The sequence below is a fragment of the Artibeus jamaicensis genome, unplaced genomic scaffold (genome assembly GCF_021234435.1).
Source record: "Artibeus jamaicensis isolate MK-2021 breed Jamaican fruit bat unplaced genomic scaffold, CSHL_Jam_final scaffold_1283, whole genome shotgun sequence".
NCBI classification, from domain to species: domain Eukaryota; kingdom Metazoa; phylum Chordata; class Mammalia; order Chiroptera; family Phyllostomidae; genus Artibeus; species Artibeus jamaicensis.
In genome coordinates, this window is record NW_026522028.1 from 14,964,616 (window position 1) to 14,987,407 (window position 22,792).

Genomic DNA, 22,792 nt, shown 5'->3' on the forward strand with positions numbered 1-22,792 from the left:
AGTTTACTGTTAACCAAAAGAAAAAATTTGCTGTGTTTACTTAGGGGCAAAAGGAAAAATAACAGTGTTTTTGTAAATTCACACATATTACCAAGTTGATTCTACACGTAAGACAGCTAGCTGTTCAAGTGGTACTTCAGCCCATTATTAACAGTTCATTTAATGCTTAATTCCCGAAATGTGAACACTGTGCACATTACTTTTGCAGATCAGTTAACTTTAAAAGTTATTCTTCTAATTCTCAAGGTAAAAAGAAATGAGTAGAAACTGACACTGAAATCAACTTTTCAGTATACAAACAATTAGATTTATTTCTAGATTAGTTCATTCTTCGAATGGAGTAATTAGCATTGAACAGTACTGAACACACAATAATTGTCGGAACTACGTATGTTTTTATTAAAGCAAGAATGTTAATTGATCACTGTTTGAGTGGCTAATTTACCTTTCACCAAATCGACCAACTTCTTTTTGCTATAAGGAATGGTAATTTGGCTTTGCAATGTAAATGAAAGATAAATTAGGTACTTTGTACACAAACGTAAAACGATACACAACTCATCTTCAAACTTCTGCAAGCTGGTTTTACGTCAGGAATTACAGAGACTGTGCTGAGTTGGGGTCCAGATTGGAGTTGCAACACTTGAATCAATTACGTTGGGGGGAAGTGACAAATTCACGACTTAAATCCTCCCCACCCCCTGGACCACGCTGAGACTGCCCAGATGTTGTTCCTAGGCTGCGGGAGAGGGAATGCAGAGAGGATTTCCGGCCCCCTCCTGGGGCTCCCTAAACAGATGGAACCTCCTCAGGTGGCCTGTGCCAAGGGGCGCGCCAGAGAAGGCCACAGAAAGAGCCCAGAGCCGAACTCTCTCGGGCCCAGCGAGAAGCTTTGCACCACCCGCCGACTAATTGTAGGGCTCTAATCTCATCCTCACACCTGCATTCGGAAGGAAGGGGAGGGCTCTTTAGGTGTCTGGGTCCCAGGATGAAAGAGAGCTGTTAAAAGGCTTGCGCTGAGAGCGCAGCGGGAGACGCACTTAGTTGCTGGACGTGGGAGGCCCAGGATGCCTAGGCCGAGGCCTGAGGGAATGGGGCCACCGGCCAGCCGGGAGAGTTCTCTTTACTTTTTTCTCTTCTCTTTGTAAAACGATTAGCCAATGGTTGCCCTAGCTTTTCAATCGGCCGGGCGACTTTTACACATTTCTGCCTGGGCGTAGTGAGCTGGCCGGGGCACCTGGCACGGGGCACTTGGGTCGCAACCCCTGTCCCCCGGGACCCACTCCAGATGTCCAGGCCTCTTCCTACAGTATCTCCTCCTCGTCTTGGGCGCCTCCACAGTCTGGAGATTGGGTTTCCATAACCCAGGGCTTCCCTATCTTGGGAAGGAGGAGTTAGAACTCCTCCCTCTCTCCCCCTCCTCCACCCACGGCCTGCCTGATTTTTTTATCTAATCTTTTATTTAAAGTCAACAGAGTAGCGGCAACTCCGGGCTCCTGCCAACAAGATATTTTAGAATAATTCCCCAACCTCTGCCGACAGTCGCCGGCAGCCTTTAAGGAACCTCCTTGTTTTCTCCTTCGTGAAGATACAAGCAGCAAGGAGTGGGGGGGGGGGGTTAAGGGCTCTGCGGACTTGGAGGGGGCGACTCATTTAAGACGAACGAATTCCAAATATTAAAAATATAACAGAAGAGCGTTAATTTGGAAAGACTTGAATCAAACCGAGAGCCAAACCCTTAGGGGGCTCCCGGGCACGAAGCCTTCAGTGTACCCGTCGTGGGAGGAGGTGTGGGGGGGGGTGGGCAGGTGAATGCCCAGCGAGTGATTCTAGAGAGGTCGGGTCCTGGCCATAACGGGATGTGCCCATAAACTCGGCATGCCCACACGCACCCACGGAGTAGTTAGGCCGAAGAGACACCGCACGTCCTTTGCCGGGTCCTTGACACCAGACTGCACCCCCTGAGCCTCGCCCATCTATCTCCCTCTCCAGCGGGGTGAGGACCACTGTTCTCTATATCCTTAAGGAGCCTCCGACCTGCTCGGACCCAAGGCAGTTAAAGGCTCACAGCCTTTCACCCCTCCTGCCTCTCCCCCTTTTCTTTGCCCCCGCCACTTGCCGACGCCCCCAGATTCTGGGGCTCGCCCTTCCTGAAAGTAGGCGAGGCCCAGAAGCTGAGACTGGGGCGAGGAAGGCTGGTGGAGCAAAGCCTGGCGGTGGGGGCGTGTCTCCCTAAGCCCCGCCCCGAGTGCGCGCGCGGTGGCGGCGGCGGCAGAACTCTGCTCTGAGAGACAGGTACCGCTTAGGCGCCATGTTGTGAGCGGAAGTCGGGGAGCGCGCGGCTGCTGCTGGCTGCTGTTCTGCTGGGAGCGGGCGCGGGAACCGGCGGCGGGGGGCGGAGCTGTAGTCCCCGCGGCGGAAGGAGGAGAGGAAGAAAGGGGCGAGACCCGGTGCCGGGCAGCGGCGCGAGGCTCTCGCTTGGCGCGCGGGCGTCTCCAACTGGGCGCGCGTTGTTCGAGGGTCGGTGTCTACGCCGAGCCCTCTCCCGGGCAGTCGCTGCTGCTGCTGCTATTGCTGCTGCTGCTGCCACCGCCGCTGCGGTGGGGCTCGGGCGGCGACTGAGTGGGGCCGGCCGCGGGGCGGGCGGGGAGGGAGGAGGCGGTGAAAGCGGCGGGCCGGGGGGGAAGATGCCGCTGGCGCAGCTGGCGGACCCGTGGCAGAAGATGGCTGTGGAGAGCCCGTCGGACAGCGCAGAGGTGAGTGCACCCAGGCGGCCGGGGCCGGCGCGCCCCCTCCCCTCTACCCCGCCGGCTGACTCTACTCCCCAGAGCTGGCCACTCGATCCCTTCTTCTGCCACTCGCGTGCATCCTCACTCTGGGATTCCGGTTCGGGTAGTTGGGATTGGTCTGTTTGCCCTTCTATTCCACTCACCATACCTCCCCTCCCTCGCTTGGGGGGCTGTGGTGTGGTGGCGCGTGGGGTATGTCCTGGGTGCTGGGGCTCTTTGCAAGGAGCCGATTTAATCAACTTTGCGTGGGGGAAGCGGGAGGCGGAGCGGGGTTTTGCGAGGAGTTGAGAAGTTTGGCCCTGAGGTTGGGGTCTTCCATGGACCCTGGTGGTTTTGGGAGATGAGTGAGAGATATGGGTTGGAGTCACTGGGGAGCAGAGACTCGAGTCCCGCCCGAGAACGGGGTTGCTGCGGGGAGACGAGCGCGCGGGGGCAGGAACCGCCCAGGGCAGAGTTGGCGACCTGTGGGGGTTTCGGGTAAGAGGTGCAGGACAGCCCAAGGTTTTTGCCTCCCCCCATCTGCTGCAGCGGTTTCTGCTGCTGCAAAGGGGAAAGTGGAAACCTGAGGTCCTCACCGCCCCCTCCCCCGTTTCTGAGGTCGCTGAGCTCGAGGACCCCGTTCCTGCGAGTTTAACTTGTGTTTCCTGACGGTGGAGGTGAGAGGGTGATATTCAAGGAGATCAGCAGCCGCCTTAAAAGGCTTTCTGGTTTTCCTCGCCCGAGATCTGGTGACCGTCCCTGAGACACCCTCCGGAATACCAAAAACCCAAAGATACCCAAACAGGACAAAATAGAATTTCCCCGGACACACCAGAGCACCGAACGTTTCGCCGCCACCACCGTCCCAGAACCAACTCGGGGTCTGCGAAAATAACCCAGGCAAGACCCATTCCAGGGCATCCGCGCTCCTCTCCGGAGTGCAAAATGAGTTCCTGATGGTGGCGCGTCTGTGATTCTTCCTTTTTGACTTTTTGCTGTCTTCTATCCCCGCAGCGGACTTTGGGGGATTACAGGATGATAGGCTGCGTGTGTGTAATAGTTACTGTGTGACCCCATTTCTGGAAAGCATGACTGAAACGCGGGGGTGGAATGGGGCAGGCTCTGATGAGTGGTGTACTTGGCGGCAGCCGCTGCCCTGCCGGCCTCCGCAGTGTGAGCGGTGGATAGGGTTACTGGTTACGTCAGTTAAGACCCAAGCTCAGTTTGATCTGAGATGCGGGACAAAATGTTCAGGGGAACGATGGTGGGGAAGGAGAGAGGGATCAGTTCATATCGCTTTTCAATTTTTTCCTGATCACTTCCACTGCTGTATGAAATGTTTACTTGCTCTGTTCAACGCAAGTAGAGTTGTAATAGTGCTTAGGATTGGTACTTGGTATATATTGCGACTTGGATCGCATTTTAAAACCCTAAACTAAATGCTGTTCTTTAATAGGAAAAAGACGTTGATATGTGTTACCTAATTTTTCTAAAAAAGGAATTCATGCTTTTAAGACTGGCATAATTATGAGAATTTCATTTAAAATTATGTTAGCCAGACTAATACTCTAAATCTTTTATAAGAAAATCAAATTTAGAATGTTAAATTATTCTTTGATTGGATAGTGTGAAAAATAGTATTCTGGGGCTCTTTTAGCCTTTTTTCCCTCAGAAATTTTTTTCTTTAAATAATATATCTAAAAGGTTAATATGTTCTCAAAGTGCTGACCCCGTGGAGAAAATTTTAATTTGCTTTCAGCCTGATTTTTAGATGCAAATGTTAACATTTGCAACTCATAATCAGTCCACATTTCTGCTTGGCACGTATCAATGTGTAAAAAAAACATTTAAAATTCCACCTTATTCTTTTTCTATATATCATACATTTGGACAAGGAAGGCACAAAACTGATATTTCTTTAGGACTCACTATATGCCAGACACTATGTTACATGCTATTTCATTTTATCCTTCCTATAACCCAAGAAAGTAGGATTATGGACCCCAGATTAAGAAATAATCTCAGAAGGTCGCAAATATTATAAATAGTAAATGGCAGAGCTATAATTCAAAGCCAGGTGGATATAATTCATGTGCTTTGCTTTATATTAGAGTAGCTGCTTCAAATCCTTTGTGGAAAAATTCATGGTATAAATAAATAAGCCAGTAGTTGGAGGTCATGTATTTTTCAGAAACAATTACAGTACCTATTATAAGTCTCATTTGTTAAAGCCTAGTTATTTCAGTTACTGTCATGGTTTCCAGAGCCTGGCAGGTAGCATTACACAGTTTGCCATTTTGAAAGAATTTTCTTGATATTCTGGCATAAGTTGTGGCAAACAGAGCCAGCGTTGCCTAGATTTATTAAAAGTAGATTTTAACAAATAGCCTTTAAATATTTAGTTGCCTTTGGTTGTTCGTTTCAAGTAAATTGTTTCTAATAAAAATTTGAAAACATCGAAGCCAGTAAGGAGAAGGTTGAGAATTTTCATTCCAAAGTCTCATATTGGACTTAATATTATGCCTATTATGCCATCTCCACCCCAGCAAATTCTTAATAGAGAATAATTGTATTTTACCAGACTAAAGTTAATTTTTAAAATCATTTACTTGAGTAGATAATCAAAATTTTTCTCTCCAGGCTAAAAGATTTCAGGGTTGTTCTCAACCAACTCTTGAAAACAGAAACTTTTTTTTCTCTGCATCCTGAGCATTTAACATAGTGCCTGACATATATATATATGTCAGTAGATGTCCACTGAATGAATTATGAAGGTCAGGAAATTGGTGATTATCAGCCTTATCTCTGTTCTTATTTTAATCTTACATTGAAATAGGAACAACTTTAACACACCTGAGTACCTCACCAAAAGTACAGGCAGTTTCTTGATTCCTTTAGAGGACCTTCCTGCTTCAAAACCTCACATAGGTCTCATGGTACTCAAAACAAAACAAAAACCCTTGTGGTTAAACTCAAAACATGGGTCAGAACATGATAGGCTAGAATAAGGCTGATGTTTAAAGAAGCGAATTTAGGATAATAAAGGAAGTACTATGCTAAGAGTCAAGCGTAAAAACAAAATAGCTTCCTAAATAGTGTAGGTGAATTCGAAAGTCTTTAAGGAGTTAATTACAGATGCTAAGGGTTTTGTTTTTTTTTTTAATATTTGACTGTTTAGGAGATGGATTTTAAAGAATTGTGGCTGTTTTATTCTACAGATTCTTTGCCACTGCTGTCAGGGACAATATTTACTAAATCATAAGCCTGTCCTAAAGTGATACTTCTTTTGGTCAGTTTTAGTAGAGTAAGGATAAATGATAGTAAAGCTAAATATGAACAATTTTCAAGAATGAAATTAATTTTTGCTTTATAGAACTGTTGAATAAAAATAGCCACCTTGAATTCCTTTACATAACAACTATCCATAATGCATTGAAAAAACACTTTCCTTATAAAAATGAGACCCATGTGTTGGAAAACATCTTCAGTGGTCGTGCAGCCATTTTTAACCTCAAGGATTATATTGGCTTCTACAGTATTTCTACTATATCAATATTAGATTTCCTATATTTTATCTCTAGGGGAAAACATTCTATTAAAGTATGATCATTGATTTTGCCAAAAAATGTTTTATTAAGTTTCTTTTCCTTTTCCTGTTTCATTTTTACCACCTTTCAGGTTTTTTTCTTTCCCCCAAGTGAAGATCTGAGGAGAGGACAGGTATTGTTACATGTCAACTGTCGGGTAACTGTGACACATTACTGAACACTTCATTGTTTTCAGTGATTATAATGTAGGATGTCAGTCTTTGTTAAACCAAAATTTAGGAAAGTTTGCTTTATTTTGGCAGCTTGATCTAATACTAATAGGGTTGATCCAAAATGTGAAACTTCTTTGGTACACTTAAATTTTAAGAGAAAGAGATAAACTTATCTATAAGCAAGTATAGGCAGACTTGGCCTTTTCTTTAGTATGCTTCTAGAAATCGTAATAAGTATTATCTATTTTATATAAGAAGAGTGGCATAATTGGGATGTGTACTCTTGACCAAGGGTATGACATTTAGTAAATTATAGAATGACCAAAATTATAGCAGATCGTTTATCAGAAGTCTGAATTGCAGAAAAATTGTTCTAAGGATTTTTTAAAAAATTTATCATCCACTAAAAATCTCATACCATTGTGGTCATTGACAAAATTTGCTCTAAAGTTCCATGTTCAGGGACATGTGATCTGCCAGACTGGGAATGATGGGTAACATCAAGTGGCCCAGTTTACCAGTGCAGACCAGATGCTTTAGACCCAGTGGTTTAGATCACAGTGTATAATAGTGACATCTTGGTGGTCTTTTCTTGGTAATATATGAGTGAGTTAGTGCCTAGGTGTGTATATGCTTTGGTAGATAACAAGTAGTCCCCAATTCACATAATGAAAAGACAAAACAAGGAACTATATTTTAAATCTTGGCATTAGAAGTCCCCTCCCTTTCAGAGTTGATACAGTTTCCTCTATCATTTATCTGGAACACAGTTAGATCTCAGATATTCTGGTTTATCAATTTAATACCAAATAGTATAAAAGCACAGGTAAAACAACTAAAATCTACATTGTTAAGTAAAATGTGTTAACAGAAGTAACACAAATATACTATATACATTTTATAAACAGATTCAGGATAAAATGTATGCATATAGGACATCACTATTATTTAATACATTTGGCTTATTTTAAGCAAATACATTCGTTAATAGCAGTTAAATTATTTCAGTTTTACTTATCTCCTTAAAATTTGGGAGGCATTTTGTGGGATAATTTGGATGTATGGCAAAGAGTTAAAGAACATAGCTGAGGAGTTATAAAGACCTGGGTTTGAGTCCTGGCTCTGCCACTTACTAACTTTGTGATCTTATGCAAGTTTTTTAATGTCTCTATGCTTCAACATCCTAGTCTGTAAACTAGGGATGAAAATAATATCTACCTCATGGAGTTGTGGTGAGAACTAAATGAAAAGCACTTGGTTCAGTACATGGTTTAAGTGTTTAATACGTAATAGTTATAATGAATTGTCTCTGAGGAAGTTCTGTGTTTTGTTTTGTTTTGTTTTCAGAATTAAGCAGAACAATTAAAAACAATTTGCTTGAGCATTGGCCCGTGTGGCTCAGCCTGGTAAACCAAAAGATTGCAGTTTGATTCCTGATTCCCAGTCAGGGTACATGCCTAGGTTATAGGTTTGGTCCCTGGTGGAGGCACATACTAGAGGCAACTGAGGATATGATTGTTTTTCTCCCCCTCCTCCTCCCCCATCCCTCTCCCTCCCTCTCCCTCCCTCTCCCCCGCCCCACAATCGAGAAGCATGTCCTCAGGTGACGATTAAAAAATAGATTTGTTTGATCTATTTAAACAGAGCTATTATAATATCTGAATATAATTGTGTAAGAGTTAGGTGAACAGAAATTTCTTAAATCTTGTCCTTTCTTTGTATTATTACCCTCTTCAATATTGCTTTTTTTAAAGATTTTACTTATTTATTTTTAGAGAGAGGGAAAGGGAGGGAGAAAGAGGGAGAGAAACATCGATGGGCTGCCTCTCCTACTTGCCAGGACCTGGGAGGAACCTGCAACGCAGGCATGTGCCCTGACTGGGAATTGAACCAACAACCTTTCACTTTGCCAGATGATGCCCAACCAACTGAGCCACACTGATCAGGGCTTGATATTGTCTTTAAAGAGGGAAAACAGATTAAAAAAAAACATTTTGAAGAATAAGTTTGTAAGAAGGAAGAAAGGAAAGTATGTTCACATTTCAACATTGCTCAAATTAGAAGGTGTCTTACAATCCATGACATGTCATTAATTAGGAGTAGACTTTTTCCTTAGTGATACATCAGATAATGGTGTTATCTTACACATGATGGTGTCTTCTGATCAGTGAAATGTGGTATATCCTGTCTGTCAACCTCTTGAAGAAAGTGTGTCCCTGAAGAAGCAGATAAAGTCAATATATAGCGCCAGTAGGTTGAATTTTAACTTACTGTCTAAAGCATACTCACAGAAAATATGTGTACAGCTTTTACGTTTTGGAATCAATTTTCTGTTAATTTCATTTTTAGGAGCAAAAATTGATATGTTATACCTACTTCCTCATTACTCTACACACATTGTTTCTTTGAATATGCCATGAGTAACTGGATTTTCCTGTTTAGAAATATAATCCTTTGGGTTTGACCTGCTATGTGGTATTTGATACTTAAGGAACTTTAAGTAGTACTTAAAATATTTTATTTTTTTAAGATTGTATTTATTTATTCTTAGAGAGAGGGAGAAAGAGGGAGAGAAACATCAATTTGTAGTTGCCTTTTGCACGCCCCCTACTGGGGAATGTGGTCAGCAACCCAGGTGTGTGCCTTAGACTGGGAATTGAACCGGTAACCTTAGATTCACAGGCTGGCATTCAACCACTGAGCCACACCAGCCAGAGCCAATATTTTTAACCAAAAAGTCTCTGGAAATGGTAAAGGCATATCAGTGACCCAACGACTATCTCCCCACCCCGTTAAAAAGAAACACAGAATCGTGGCATAATCAAATAACTTTGGGAATTGTGGAGTTAAACAAGATTTGACCAATGTCTTTTACTGCAGAAGTTCTTAGAACTTTTAAGATAATGTACCTGATAAATCTGCAAAAAAGGATATAGCCCCAGCATTTGAGCTCTGATGTCAGAACCCCTCTTTTCTGAGACAGCTATAAAGTCTCAAAGGACACAAATGCATTGCAGAAACACAATTTTGGAAAGTCCAGTCAGTACAGTAACATGATCCAGTATTGCCTGGAAATGAGCCCCTATGTTTATTTGACTGTATCAAGCTTTTTTCTTTAACTGTCAAAAAAAGTTTTTGTTTCATTTTAAGTTGAAATTTTTGTAAATTGGATTGTACAACAATTTTCCATCTTAATAGTGAACTGAAAATTTAAAATAATGTAAACTTTTAAACTCAATGTTCTGAAACTTAATGGTCACCTTCTACCTTAGTATCAAGCTGATTGCCCCTGCTAAATGGCCCTTACATTGACTTGCTCTGTAACTTATGTCTAATATTCATAGTTTTTAAAGACTTTTTTTTATCGTTTACTACTTTATGCTACTGTCAGTCTGCCTGCTTCTCCCATTTAAAAAAAAAGGTTTTATTTATTTTTAGAGAGAAGGGAAGGGAGGGAGAAAGGGGGGAGAGAAACATCAATATGTGGTTATCTCTCACATGCCCCCTACTGGGGACCTGGCCTGCAATGCAGGCACGTGTTGTAGTCTGGAAATTGAACTGGCAACCGTTTGAACTGGCAACCGTTTGGTTGCAGCCCACGCTCAATCCACTGAGCCACACCAGCCAGGGCCTATTCTTTTTTTTTTTTTTTTTAATTGCTTCTAACTTGCAGTTACTAGAAAACAGATAGCTATGGTTAATGATATTTTGATGTAGCCATTTTCAACAGATCGTTAAAAAAATTGCCCAATTACTGATATTACCTTGTCTGCCTATTTACCTTCCTCTCTTGAAAGTGTCAGCTAGGAAGGAATGTAAATACTAAATAAAGAACAAGCAGCTAGAAGACCAAAAGCTAGCCTATTGCCCCACCTGGAGTCAGGTCTCCATGTTGTCTTTTAGGTTGTTTTTTGGGGAGGCAGAGAGGTTCATGAAATAGTGCTGGTTTCCTAAATATTAGATATCTTACACTTATGTGTAAATCCAGAAGTGCTTTTGTACTTCCCGTCATTCTTTTTCTTTATTAATATAAATAGAATCACAGCAATACATAACAAATCAGATTTCTCATATTAACTAATATATGCATGGTGTCTTACATAACTTAAAAACTAAATGTGTTTTATCCACCATGTAAATTGATTTTTATAATCTGACGTGATGATGATCTCGTCTTCAAATCTGACCTAGTCATCTAGATTTCTGAGAGCTTGGCCTCTAGTCCTTTGGTCCATAAAGCTTGTCATAGGAAACTTGCTTCAGTCATTTGATATATGATAGGAGCAGATGTCAAATGATAGCCTGAAGCAAAAGATCATTTTGACATTAATAGATTGAAGTGCATCGCAGGTGCAGTGCTTTGGGAGAAACCTTCACTCCAGAAATCTTGTAGTACCTACATCAAAAACCTCAGTTATCAAACTCTTATTTAACTTCTTCACATTTAGGGGCAAAGGTTTCTTCCTGAAAACCATATAAAATAATAGGAAAGATACACTTAAAATGGTTTTTAAAAACTTCTAGATTGGCATTGTGGAGTAGCCACTAGCCACATGTAGCTATTGAGCACTTGAAATGTGGCTACTGTGGCTGAGAAACTGAATTTTAAATTTATTTTTAATTAATTACATTTAAAGAGTCACCTGTGGCTATTGGCTAACATATTGAACCAGCATAGTTCTAGGTTACGGGATTAATGCAAATTGAACCCTTTTTTCCTACACTTGTGTTTTTCAACTCTACCTTCTATTATTTATATACTGAAAGTAATAGGCTACACCTTTTTCTAAATAGAAAATATATTTAATGTACATTTTCAAATTATAGTATAATCAGTTTTGTTTTGTCTCTCTCCTACCCTGAAGCTTTTGATAAGCCCTGCTAAGTGGTACATGCCCCTCAAATCACCATTCTGCACTTCCTACAATTTTACTAGTTTTACAGTGACATTTCTCATTCCAGTGATAACACCAAAATATGTTGCGTTGTTCACTATACTGTGCTATATTAACACTGGAAAGGGGGTTTGATACATCTCAGAGACAAAGATATACTGAATGGCTTCTCTGATTAGACACTTTCATATACCCATCTGAATGAGGTAGACACAATTATTCCTAACTTACTGATGAGGAAACTAAAGACTAACAGGGGTTAAATAACTTGCTTATGGCTGCATAGCTAGTAAGTGGAGGAGGCAGAATTCAGACCCAAGTCTCACAGATTGTGAATTCCATTGGCTTTCTACTAGACGGCCCTGCTGAAGTTGAGTGATTCAGTCTACATGAAATCTCCTACAGGGGAGAGAAGTTCCCAGTCATTTGCATGAGTAGATATTTTTATGGGAATGTATAGGTAGAGTCAGAAAAATAAAATCAATATTCTTCAAGTACAGTGTTGGTTAAATAGGCTTTTGTAAGCTGGCCTGAGAAGCAACATGTGCGATACCATATGGGAAAATGTTTTGAGATTTCTAGACAGCTATCTTACAAATGATCATTTGAAACAAAAACTATGGCGTTTGGAAAAGGGGAACTACCTAGATGTTACTTAACAGCCCTCCATATAGAAGTGCCTAGGTGTGTGCTGAGTAACTGTGCTCTGTTTTTTGGTTTGGTTTTTTTTGTTGTTGTTGTTGCGGTGTATTAAACCATTACCTGTTTATATTTGCCTCTTCTTTTCAGAAAAATCTATTTGACATTCCCTTAACGTGCCAGAAAACAGCATCTGGCTCATCCTGAAAAAGTTGCCAATTGTCTTGCTATAGTATAGAATAAATTTAAAGAAAAGTTATAAAGCCACTGGTTTCTTTTCTTTTGGTTTTTAAACTTAGGTCAAATAGCCATAATTAATCTTTTTAAAAATTGAGATGATTTACATACCACAGAACTCACCCTCAGCCCTGGCTGGTGTAGCTCAGTGGATTGAGCGCAGGCCTGTGATCCAAACAACTGCGGTTCGACTCCTAGTCAGGGTACATGCCTGGGTTGCAGGCCAGTTCCCATCAGGGGACTCATGAGAGGCAACCACACACTGATTGATATTTCTTTCTCTTTCTCCTTCCTTTCCCCTCTAAAGATAAATAAATAAAATCTTTAAAAAAACTCACCCTCATAAAGTATACAATTCAGTGGTATTTAGTATATTCACAAGGTTGTACAATCATCACTACTATTTAATTCCATAACATTTTTATCACCCCCAAAAATAAATTTTATGCTCATTAACAGTTACCCCCTATTCTTCCTTCCCCCAACCCCTGGCAACCAAAAACCTGAGTTCTGTCTCTGTGTATTTGCCTATTCTTGACATTTCATATTAATGGGATCATACAATATGTGTCTTTTGTGTCCAGCATCATTCACTTAACATGTTTTCAAAGTTCATTCATGTTATAGCATGTATTAATGCTTCCTTTTTATGGCTGAGTAATATTCCATTGTATGGATATACCACATTTGTTTATCCATTCATCAGTTGATGGACATTTAAGTTGTTTCTACTTTTGGGTTATTATGAATAATACTGCTGTGAACATTTGCATACAAATTTTTGTGTGATCATATGTTTTCAGTTCTCTTGGGTATATACCTAGGAATGGAATTGCTTTGTCATGTGGTAAGTATATATTTAACATTTTGAAGAACTGACAAATTGTTTCCAACTTGCTTGTATCATTTTACATTCTTACCAGCAGTGTATGAGTGTTCTAATTTCTCTACATCCTCACCAACACTTGTTATTGTCCTTTTCATTATAGGCATCCTATAATGTGTGTGTGAAATGGTATCTCATTATTGCTTATAATTTGCATTTTCTTAGTGGCTATGGATATTAAGGATCTTTTCAAGTGCATATTGTCTGCTTGTACATATAATTAACTCTTGAGTTATATTTTGGGGATTTGGGGATTTAAATTGAGTTTTGTTCTAATGCTGATATAGGAGATCCTTAACTATGTTATGTTATGTACATAGTTCTCAGAAAACTTAGTTTCAGTTTGTGCTTTTAAAAAATTTCTTCACTTTACATGTGATAAAATACAAATTTCTTCCTAGGACAGTGGTTTTTCAGCTCGGTGAATAGAGCGCCATATTCTATGGAAGTACCTTAGGATACTTCATCACCCACGACACCCCTTTCCCAGCCAAAGCAGAGTCCTGAAGGAACACAACAAGGAGTTGAGGGTTAATTTTAGAAAATTATAGAAAGAAAACAAATATACAGGTACATAATGTTACTGCACAAAATATACAGTAACGTTTTACTGTACATTTTACTGTACGTTTAACATACAGTAATTCATACAGTAAAATATACAGTATTACTTTTCTTACAGTCTCCTTAGTTTTGTTATACTATTTTATACTTATTTAAAGCAACAATACATACATTAATTGAAGGTCAATCAAAACAAAAGGTCTAGCCCTGGCTGGTGTGGCTTAGTGGATTGAGTGCTAGCCTGTGAACCAAAGGGTCCCCAGCTTGATTCCCAGTCAGAGCACAAGCCTGGGTTGCAGGCCAGTTCCCCAGTTGTGGGGTGCACGAGAGGCAACCACGCATTGATGTTTATCTCCCTCTCTTTTTCCCTCCCTTCCCCTCTCTCTAAGAAAAAGTAAATAAAATCTTTAAAAATTTTTTAAAATCTTCAAAAAAACAAGGTCCAGAATATCTGAAATTAAATATAAATTAACAGATAAATGAATTCTTTTCAAGAACTCATTTCTTTCAAGTGGAATATACAGGTGTTTTATTTAAAGAAGTAAAAATGCCCAATGAAATCCCCGTTTGCCTCCTTTTCTCCAAGTCCCTGTTGGCTTTTGGTACAATTCAAGAGCGATATCACAATGGATGTTGATAGCAGTAAGGGAGAGAGGGTTACCTAAAAAGATAAATGTCACAGGCAAGTTAACCATAAGATTTCTCTTGGATTATTGAAAAGAAGAACTCATAAATGAGTTTTAAAGTGATCTTTCTCCCTTGGCTGTTCTGAGAGTGCATAGCATAGTACTAGGTGATGATGAATGAAATAGAAGTCTTTCCTTTGGAACATTGTAATCTAAAAGTACTGAGGTAGACAGGCAGTTGAAAAACATGAAGCAAACTAAATTAGCAAGGAATGATATAAATAGATATAATTGGATCTTAAGGGCAAATTTTTGATCTATAATTTTATAGTAGTTTCCATAGTGCATTTTTAACCATAATGTAGAAAACTAGAAAATAAAAATGTTTACCCTCAACACCCAATAAAGTTACTTCTAACACACATACAGAGAAAGAGAGAGAGAGAAATAGAGCAAGAACCATCTGGTTCTGCCAAGGTAAAGGAGCCCTACTCCTCTGAGGTCCTCCTTTATAACTAAAACACCTCAGACATAACCTAGCACACAAGCACAGGAATACCCTGAAAGGTGGAAACAAGAAGGCAGACGCCCACAGATTTGGGGACTCAAGGCATGACACAAATAATTCCCTGGGTTTTCTTATTGTCTCATATATCCTGAATTGGCTGCTATAAAAGCCTCTAACTTAAAATCACCAATAGGTACAGACAAAATGGGCCCCAAGAAAAGCCTGTTCTCTTTAGCTAGATGACTGAGGAAAGGGTAGCCTTACTATAGTAAACTTTTTTTTTTTTGCACTATCCACCCTACTATAGCCAGATATCAACAGAGAATCACCTTACTCCAAGGAAGCAAGTGACATTGCTCAGATTCCCCCACCCAGTAGTGTTGGCTGGGTAAATCAGGGACCAGGCCTCCCATTCCCTGCCTAGCAAAAGCAGATAGCACTTTGATTCCCTCCGCTGGGTGGTTTTGGCAGGGTGATCAGGGACCTGATCTTTCCCTACCCCCCCTTATCCCATTCCCTACAGAAGGAGATGGTGCTTTCAGTAGGGTAGTGTCAGCAGGGTCTGGCAGCCAGTTGAGCCTTTACCCCAACTTGGAAGCAATGAGACTTGTCAAGGTAGTGTAAGGCAGGGCTAGTCTCCACTGAGCCTCCCCCCGACCCTGTGCCAATGAGAAGCTGAGCCTCCACCCTCACCCAACATCAACAAAGCAGAACAGGATGGTTGAAGGTGAGCTAGTTAAGAGTGCTTTCCTCTCCGTGATGTCAGTGGGGCCTGCTGGAGAGCCAAGCCTCCACTCCCATCTGGCATCTACAAGGTGGAACAAAGCGGTGGATGGCAGGGCCAGTTAGCACTAAATTTCCCCTCTCCCCTCCTCAATTGTTAGGAGCCCTTCAGGGAACTGAGCTTCTACTCTCACTTACAGCAGCAAAGCAATGTGAGTCAGTCCTCTGCTTCTCTCCTCCCTATGGTCAGTGGGATCTGTCGGGGAGCTAAGCTTACACCCCTACACAGAGACAGTGAGGTGCAGGTTGGTGCCCCACTTTCACTGGGACCAAGGGTAGAGCTGAACTTGCATCTCACCCATCTGGCAAAAAAGCAGTGTGACTCATTGCTCCACTTTTGCCAGGGTGATGTCGGTGGAGCCCAGCAGGAAGTTGAACATACACACTCACCATGCCCTCACACTACATCTCAACTGGTGGACAGCCTGCTAAAAAAAGATTAAATAGGATACAAAATCTTGTAATCTCCAAAATGTCCATTATACAATTGAAGACACTCATACTAAGAGCCAGGAAAATACAACACAAATGAAAAAATAGTCAACAGATGCCAGTCTAACGAGGGTTTTAAATCAGCCACCATAAAAATGCTTCTGTAAACAATCATAAATAATTTTAGAATAAATGAAGTATTAGTCTCAGAAAAGAAATAAAAGACATAAAGCAGAAAAAGAAATTTTAGAACTGAAAACTACAATAACTGAAATAAACGTACATGGGATCAACAGAGGAATGGAGATGACAGGAGTTATAAAAATGAAGATAGACCAATAGAAATTACCCACTCTGAACAATAGAAAAAAATGTAAATTGAAAAAAATAAAGAGAGCCCTAGGGGTCTAGGGGACATGTCATCAGAGTCTCAGAAAGCAAAATGTGGACCTGAAGAAATAATGGCTGCAATGCTCCCAATTTGGCAAAAGATGCAAGCCTGTAGAGTCAAGAAACTGACTGAACCCTAAACAATATAAACCCAAAGTACTTCACACCCAGACACATCAAAATCAAACCTTTGGAAATCAGAAGTTGTTTAATGGGTATAGAGTTTCAGTATTACAAGATGAAAAGGTTCTGGAGATTGGTTGCACAATGTGAATATTCTTAACATGCTGAACTGTGCACCTAAACTGCCTCAGATAAATTTTATGTGTATTTTACTATTTTAGAATATTTTAAAATCACACTGGAAGTAAAGAGAGAGAATCTTGAAAGCAGCTAGAGAGAAATGAACTATTACCTTGAGGGGAACAATGATTCAAATGACAGCAGATCTCACATTAGAAACCATGGAAGCCAGAGGAAATGGCACACTGTTTTTCAAGTGGTAAATGAAAGTAACTGTCAACCCAGAGTTCTATACTCAGTAAAAGATTCTTCAAAATTGAAGGTACAATCAAAGCAGTCTTAGATGAAGGAAAGCTAAGAGAATTTGTTTGTACCAGACCCTGAAAGACTACAGGTGGTTCTTCAGGCAGAAAGGAAATGGCAAAAGGATCTGGAACATCAAGAATAAAGAGATAAGAATAACATGAATTCTACACAGTCTCTTCCTGAAAATAGAAGAAGAGGAAACACTTCACAACTCATTTTATTAGGCCAGTATTACCCTGATCCCAAAACCTAAAGATAGTACAGAAAACTGCAGACCAATATTACTCAAGATATAGAATGTACAATCCTCCACAAGATAGTAACAAAACAAATCCAACAACATATAAAAAACTATCCAGTGTGACCAAGTGGGTTTTATTCCAAGGATGTAAGACTGGTTCAGTGTTCAGTGAATTGATGTAGATTGTGGGTTTAAATATAAAATGTAAAACTATAAAACCTTTACATTTAGACATAGGGGGAAATCTTAAGGACAGTGGGCTAAGTTCTTACACCAGACATGAAATGCACAATCCATAAAAGAAAAAAAAATTGGACTTTATTTTTTTAAATATTTTTAAAAGATTTTATTTATCTTTAGAGGGGAAGGGAATTAGAGAGGGAGAGAAATATCAATGTATGGTTGCCTCTCATGTATCCCCTGCTGGGAACTGGCCTGCAACCCAGGCATGTGCCCTGACTGGGAATTGAACCGGGATCCTTTAGTTCACAGGCCCACGCTCAATCCACTGAGCTATACCAGCCAGGGCCTAAATTGGAGTTTATTAAAACTCACTTCTCTCTATGAAAAAGATACAGTTATTAAAGGACTTGAAAAGACAAGCTACAGATGGGGTGAAAATATTTTCAAACCTATATCTGAGACAGGACTTGTATCTAAATAGTATATATAAAGAACTTTCTAAATCTAATGGTAACAAAACAAGCAGTGCAATTGGAAGTTAGACAAAAGAGGTGAACAGACATTTACCAAAGAGGATATATAGTTAGCACATAAGCGTATGAAAAGATGTTCAACATGGTTAGCTATCAGGGAAATGAGCAAATCATGATGAGATACCACTACACACCTATTAGAACAGGCAGAATAAAAAATAGTGACAAATATCAAACATTGGTGAGGATGTAGACAAGCTGGTGGTGGCAATGTAAAATGATACAGTCTTCCTGGAAAATAGGTTGGCCATTACTTACATGACCTAGCAGTCATACTCCTGGGCATTTATCCTGGAGAAATGAAAATATATGTCCACTCAAAAGTCTGTACACAGTTGTTCATAGCAGCTTTTTTGGTAAATCCAAAAGTTAGAAATCAAATGTCCTTCAGTGGGTGAATAATTACCGTATTTTTGCCATGTATGAGGTGCTCTCATGTATACCGAGCATCCACGTTTTTGGCCCAAACTTTCAGGAAAAATGTCCTTTGTTTTAATTTTTTTTATTCAATTGTTTCTTTCTACTTAGAAACAAAACTGATTATTGTATTCCAGGTATTATTTTGCATATGGATACCATTACTGCCATCTAGAGTTACACTTTTAACATAAAAACATAAGTAAAAGAATTAGAAACATTTATATAGATGCAGAATTAGTACTACCATGTATAATGCACATCCTTCCCCTCAAAATTTGGGCAAAAAGTGTGCATTGTACATAGCAAAATATGGTAAGCTGCAGTACATCCAGACCATCTAATACTACCCAGCAATTAGAAGGAATGAATTATTGATACACACAAAAACCTGGATGAATCTCAAGGGAATTCATGCTCAGTGGGGAAAAAAATTTGCATGTGTGATTGTGTTAATATAACACTCTTGAAATGACAAAATGGTGGAAATGGAGACTAGATAAGTGGTTGCCAAGGTTAAAAAGAGGGGAGGGAGGGAGGTGGGTATGGTTATAAAGGGGCAACACATAGGCCCTTGGCGGTGATGAATTGTCAGTATCTTTACGGTGGCGGTAGATATAGGAACCTCTGCATGTGGTAAAATAAGTAGGATGTACACACATGAGAACCTGTAAAACCAGTGAAATCTGTATAAAATCTGAGCATTGTACCAGTATATATTTCCTGTGTTTGACAGGAATTTATGTAAGATGAAACCACTGGGTTTTCTCTATCTTTGCAACTTCCTGAACCTATAATCCAGGGGTGTCAAACTCATTTTCACCAGGGGGCCACATCAGCCTCACAGTTGCCTCAAAGGGCCAAAATAATTCTAGGACTGTATAAATGTAACTACTCCTTAACAGTTAAATGAGAGCTCAGCACAGCCGCTGGGTAGAAACAAGGTGCCAGGCTGGATAAAACAAGGTGGAGGACCAGACTCGGCCTGTGGGCCTTGTGTTTGCCACCTGTGCTATAATCATTTCTAATTAAAAAGTTTTAAAAACCAAAGCATTAGATAAAATTCAATGTCTGTCCTCAATTAAAAATTTAGTAAAATAGAAATAAAAGGGTGTGTCCCCGATATTATTAAAAAATACATCAGACCACTAGCCAGCATCATGCTTGATGGAGACATATAGGCAGTCTCATCAAAACTATGCCTGCTGTTTTCACCTCTACTTTATAATCTAGAAGAGGTTGCTATTGCAATTAGACGAGAAAATCAAAGATATTCAAAAGAAGGATAAAAGATTACTATTCATAGATAGATGTATATCATCTACTTAGGTAATCTAAGGAAACCATTAAAAAGGTTTGTTAAAACTAATGATAGTCTAATAAAGCGGTATTATACAAAGTATGTTAAGCAATCAATAAATAACTTTGCTAGGTAGAAACAATAATGGAAAAAAGATCTCATTCAAACTAGCAGTAAAAATATTAAATGTCTAGAAATAAACATGAGCAAAAGGGTAGGAACTGAATAAAACTCGATTGCATTAAAGAATAACTTTAGTAAATCAAGAGATGCCATGGGAATTCCGCCAAGATGGAGGTGTAGGTGGGAACACTTTGTGTCCTTGCACAACCAAATCTAAAAACAACAAAGTTTTAACAACAATAAACGCAACCAAACCACACAGAAAATTGAATATGGAGTCCGAAAACAGTGAGCCGCTCAGCTAAACCGGTGAGAGGGGCAAAGCCAGCAGCGGAGCGGGTTGGGCAAAAAAGATCCCCTGACCCAGGTGCAGGCTAGCCACGGGCAGAACCCAGGGAAGAGGCATGGCTGGCTGGCTGCAGTCACGCATTTGCACGCAGATAAACCAGTGAAGAGGCGAGCGTTGAGACAGATCGCACAGGCCCCGGCAGGGTTGCACATTTGCGCTCAGATAAGCAGGCAGGGGCGAGCAGTAAGGCAGACTAGGCGAGTGGAGAGGACCGCCATTGCTTCCTCTCTGACCCCACCCCCACATACGGCATCACAAACCAGCAACCTGGGTGGCCCCGCCCTGGTGAACACTTAAGGCACCTCTCCTCATACGTAACAGGTGCGGACAGATCAAAACATGGCTCAAGAACAACTCAGAGCCCCAGAGCCGATAAATCTAAGCAATGAAGAAATATCCAAACCTTCAGATGCACAGTTCAAAACACTGGTGATCAGGATGCTCACAGAACTGGTGGATTTTAGTCACAAATGAGAGGAACATATGAAGGCTAAACTAATTGAAATGAAGGGAAATGCACAGGAAACCAATAGTAATGGAAAGGAAACTGGGACTCAAATCAAGGGAGCAGACCAGAAGGAAGGAAAAAATGACCAAACAGAAAAGAATGAAGAAACAAGAATTTTAAAAAAGGAGAGGCTCAGGAACCTCCAGGACATTTTTAAACCCTCCAACATCCGAATTATAGGGGTACCAGAAGGGGAAGAGGAACAGCCATGAGTGGAAACCTTATTTGAACAAATAATAAAAGAGAACTTCCCCGATCTGGTAAAGGAAATAGACTTCCAGGAAATCCAGGAAGCTCAGAGAGTCCCAAAGAAGTTGGACCCAAGAAGAAACACACCAAGGCACATCATCATTACATTAGCCAAGATTAAAATGAAGGAGAGAATCCTAGAAGCAGCAAGAGATAAGGGGACAGTCACCTACAAAGGAGTTCCCATCAGACTGTCAGCAGATTTCTCAAAAGAGACCTTACAGGCAAGAAGGGGCTGGAAAGAAGTATTCCAAGTCATGGAAACCAAAGACCTACATCCAAGATTGCTGTATCCAGCAAAGTTTTCATTTAGAATGGAAGGACAGATAAAGTGCTTCTCAGATCAGATCAAATTCAAGGAGTTCATCATCACCAAGCCCTTATTATATGAAATGTTAAAGGGGCTTACCTAAGAAAAGGAAGATAAACAATAGGAACAGTGAAAGGACAGCAAACTCACAGTTATTAACAACCACACGTAAAACGAAAGCAAACTAAGAGGACAGCTAGATCAGGAGAAGAGCCTCAGAAATGGAGATCATATGGAGGGTTAGCAACAGTGGAGTGGGAGAAGGAGAAGGGGGGAGAAGGTACAGAAAATAAGTAGCATGGACAGTAGATAGAAAATAGATAGGGGGAGGGTAAGAATACTAGGGGAAATACAGAATCTAAAGAACTTGAGACACGTGGTCATGAACTAAAGGGGGGAATGGTGGGGGAGGGGTGTGCAGGATGGAGGGGAACGGAGGGGGGGAAATAGAACAAATGTAATGGCATAATCAATAAAATAAAAAGAAATTTTAAAAAGAGAAATGCCATGGTTCTTTAAACTACTTGCAATAGGATTTGAGGGTTTTTTTAAAAGATTTTATTTATTTATTTTTAGAGGGGAAGGGAAGGAGAGAGGGAGAGAAATATCAATGTCTGGTTGCCTCTTGTGTGTTCCCTGCTGGGAACTGGCCTACAACCCAGGCATGTGCCCTGACTGGGAATCGAATTGTGGTTGCTTGGTTCCCAGGCCCGCGCTCAAGCCACTGAGCTACACCAGCCAGGGAGGTTTGTTTTTTCTTACTGTCTTTTAAGAATTGAGGGTAACTTCTCCTTCTGTCTTAAATGTTCCCAGATTTTAGTTTTGAAATTTCTTATTTTATAGCTTATCTGAATAGTTATTACTTATAATCTTTAGTGCATTTATGCCTATGATAATTTTTAAATAAAAAATTTTAAAAATGAGTTGAGTAGTTTGGATTGATTTTTTTACCTATAAACTGCAAACATGTCTAAAACATTTTGTGTTAAGATACAGTTGAAGTATGGTGGTTACTTCAAGGGGAAGAGGAGTGGGGGGATGTTGTAGAGAGTTAAGGGGGTCAAATATATGGTGACAGAAAGAGAATAGACTTTGAGTGGTAAGCACACAATGTAACATGCAGATAGATGATGTATTATAGAGTCGTACACCTGAAACACATAATGTTATTAACCAGTGTTACCCCAATAAATTTAATTTTTAAAAAAACATACAGTTGAGCCCTAGCCAGGTGACTCAGTTGGAGTATTGTCTCGTACACCAAAAGGTTGTGGATTCCATTACCAGTAAGGGGTCATACCTAGGTTGTGGGTTCAATCCCAGTTGAGGTACATATCAAACCAATCAATATTTGATTGATATTTCTCTCCCTTTCTCCCTTTCTCTTTCTCTAAAATCAATAAACAAATCCTTGGGTGAGGATTTTTTTAAAAAGATACAGTTGATACTACACAAAAATTTTGCTTGGGTGTTAAGCTCTGATTTATTGTGTATTTGAGCAAATCCCATCCTGTCTTGGTTTACTTACAAGCTGTTACTGCT

At 40.5% G+C, this 22,792-nt stretch overlaps 1 protein-coding gene across 3 annotated transcripts in view; it reads left to right on the forward strand.

Annotated features, from left to right (window-relative positions):
* The first annotated feature begins 2,312 nt into the window (after positions 1-2,312).
* The window catches only part of RPS6KA3 (ribosomal protein S6 kinase A3), a 112,797-nt gene continuing 92,317 nt past the window's right edge, over positions 2,313-22,792 (forward strand). Inside the window, exon 1 of one of the 3 annotated variants that reach the window (XM_037157433.2) lies at positions 2,313-2,756. In XM_037157433.2, the coding sequence (XP_037013328.1) occupies positions 2,688-2,756 (69 nt within the window). In that variant the 5' untranslated portion in view covers positions 2,313-2,687. The remainder of the gene's footprint in view (positions 2,757-22,792) is intronic. The other 2 variants (XM_037157437.2, XM_037157434.2) reach the window with 2 other exon arrangements.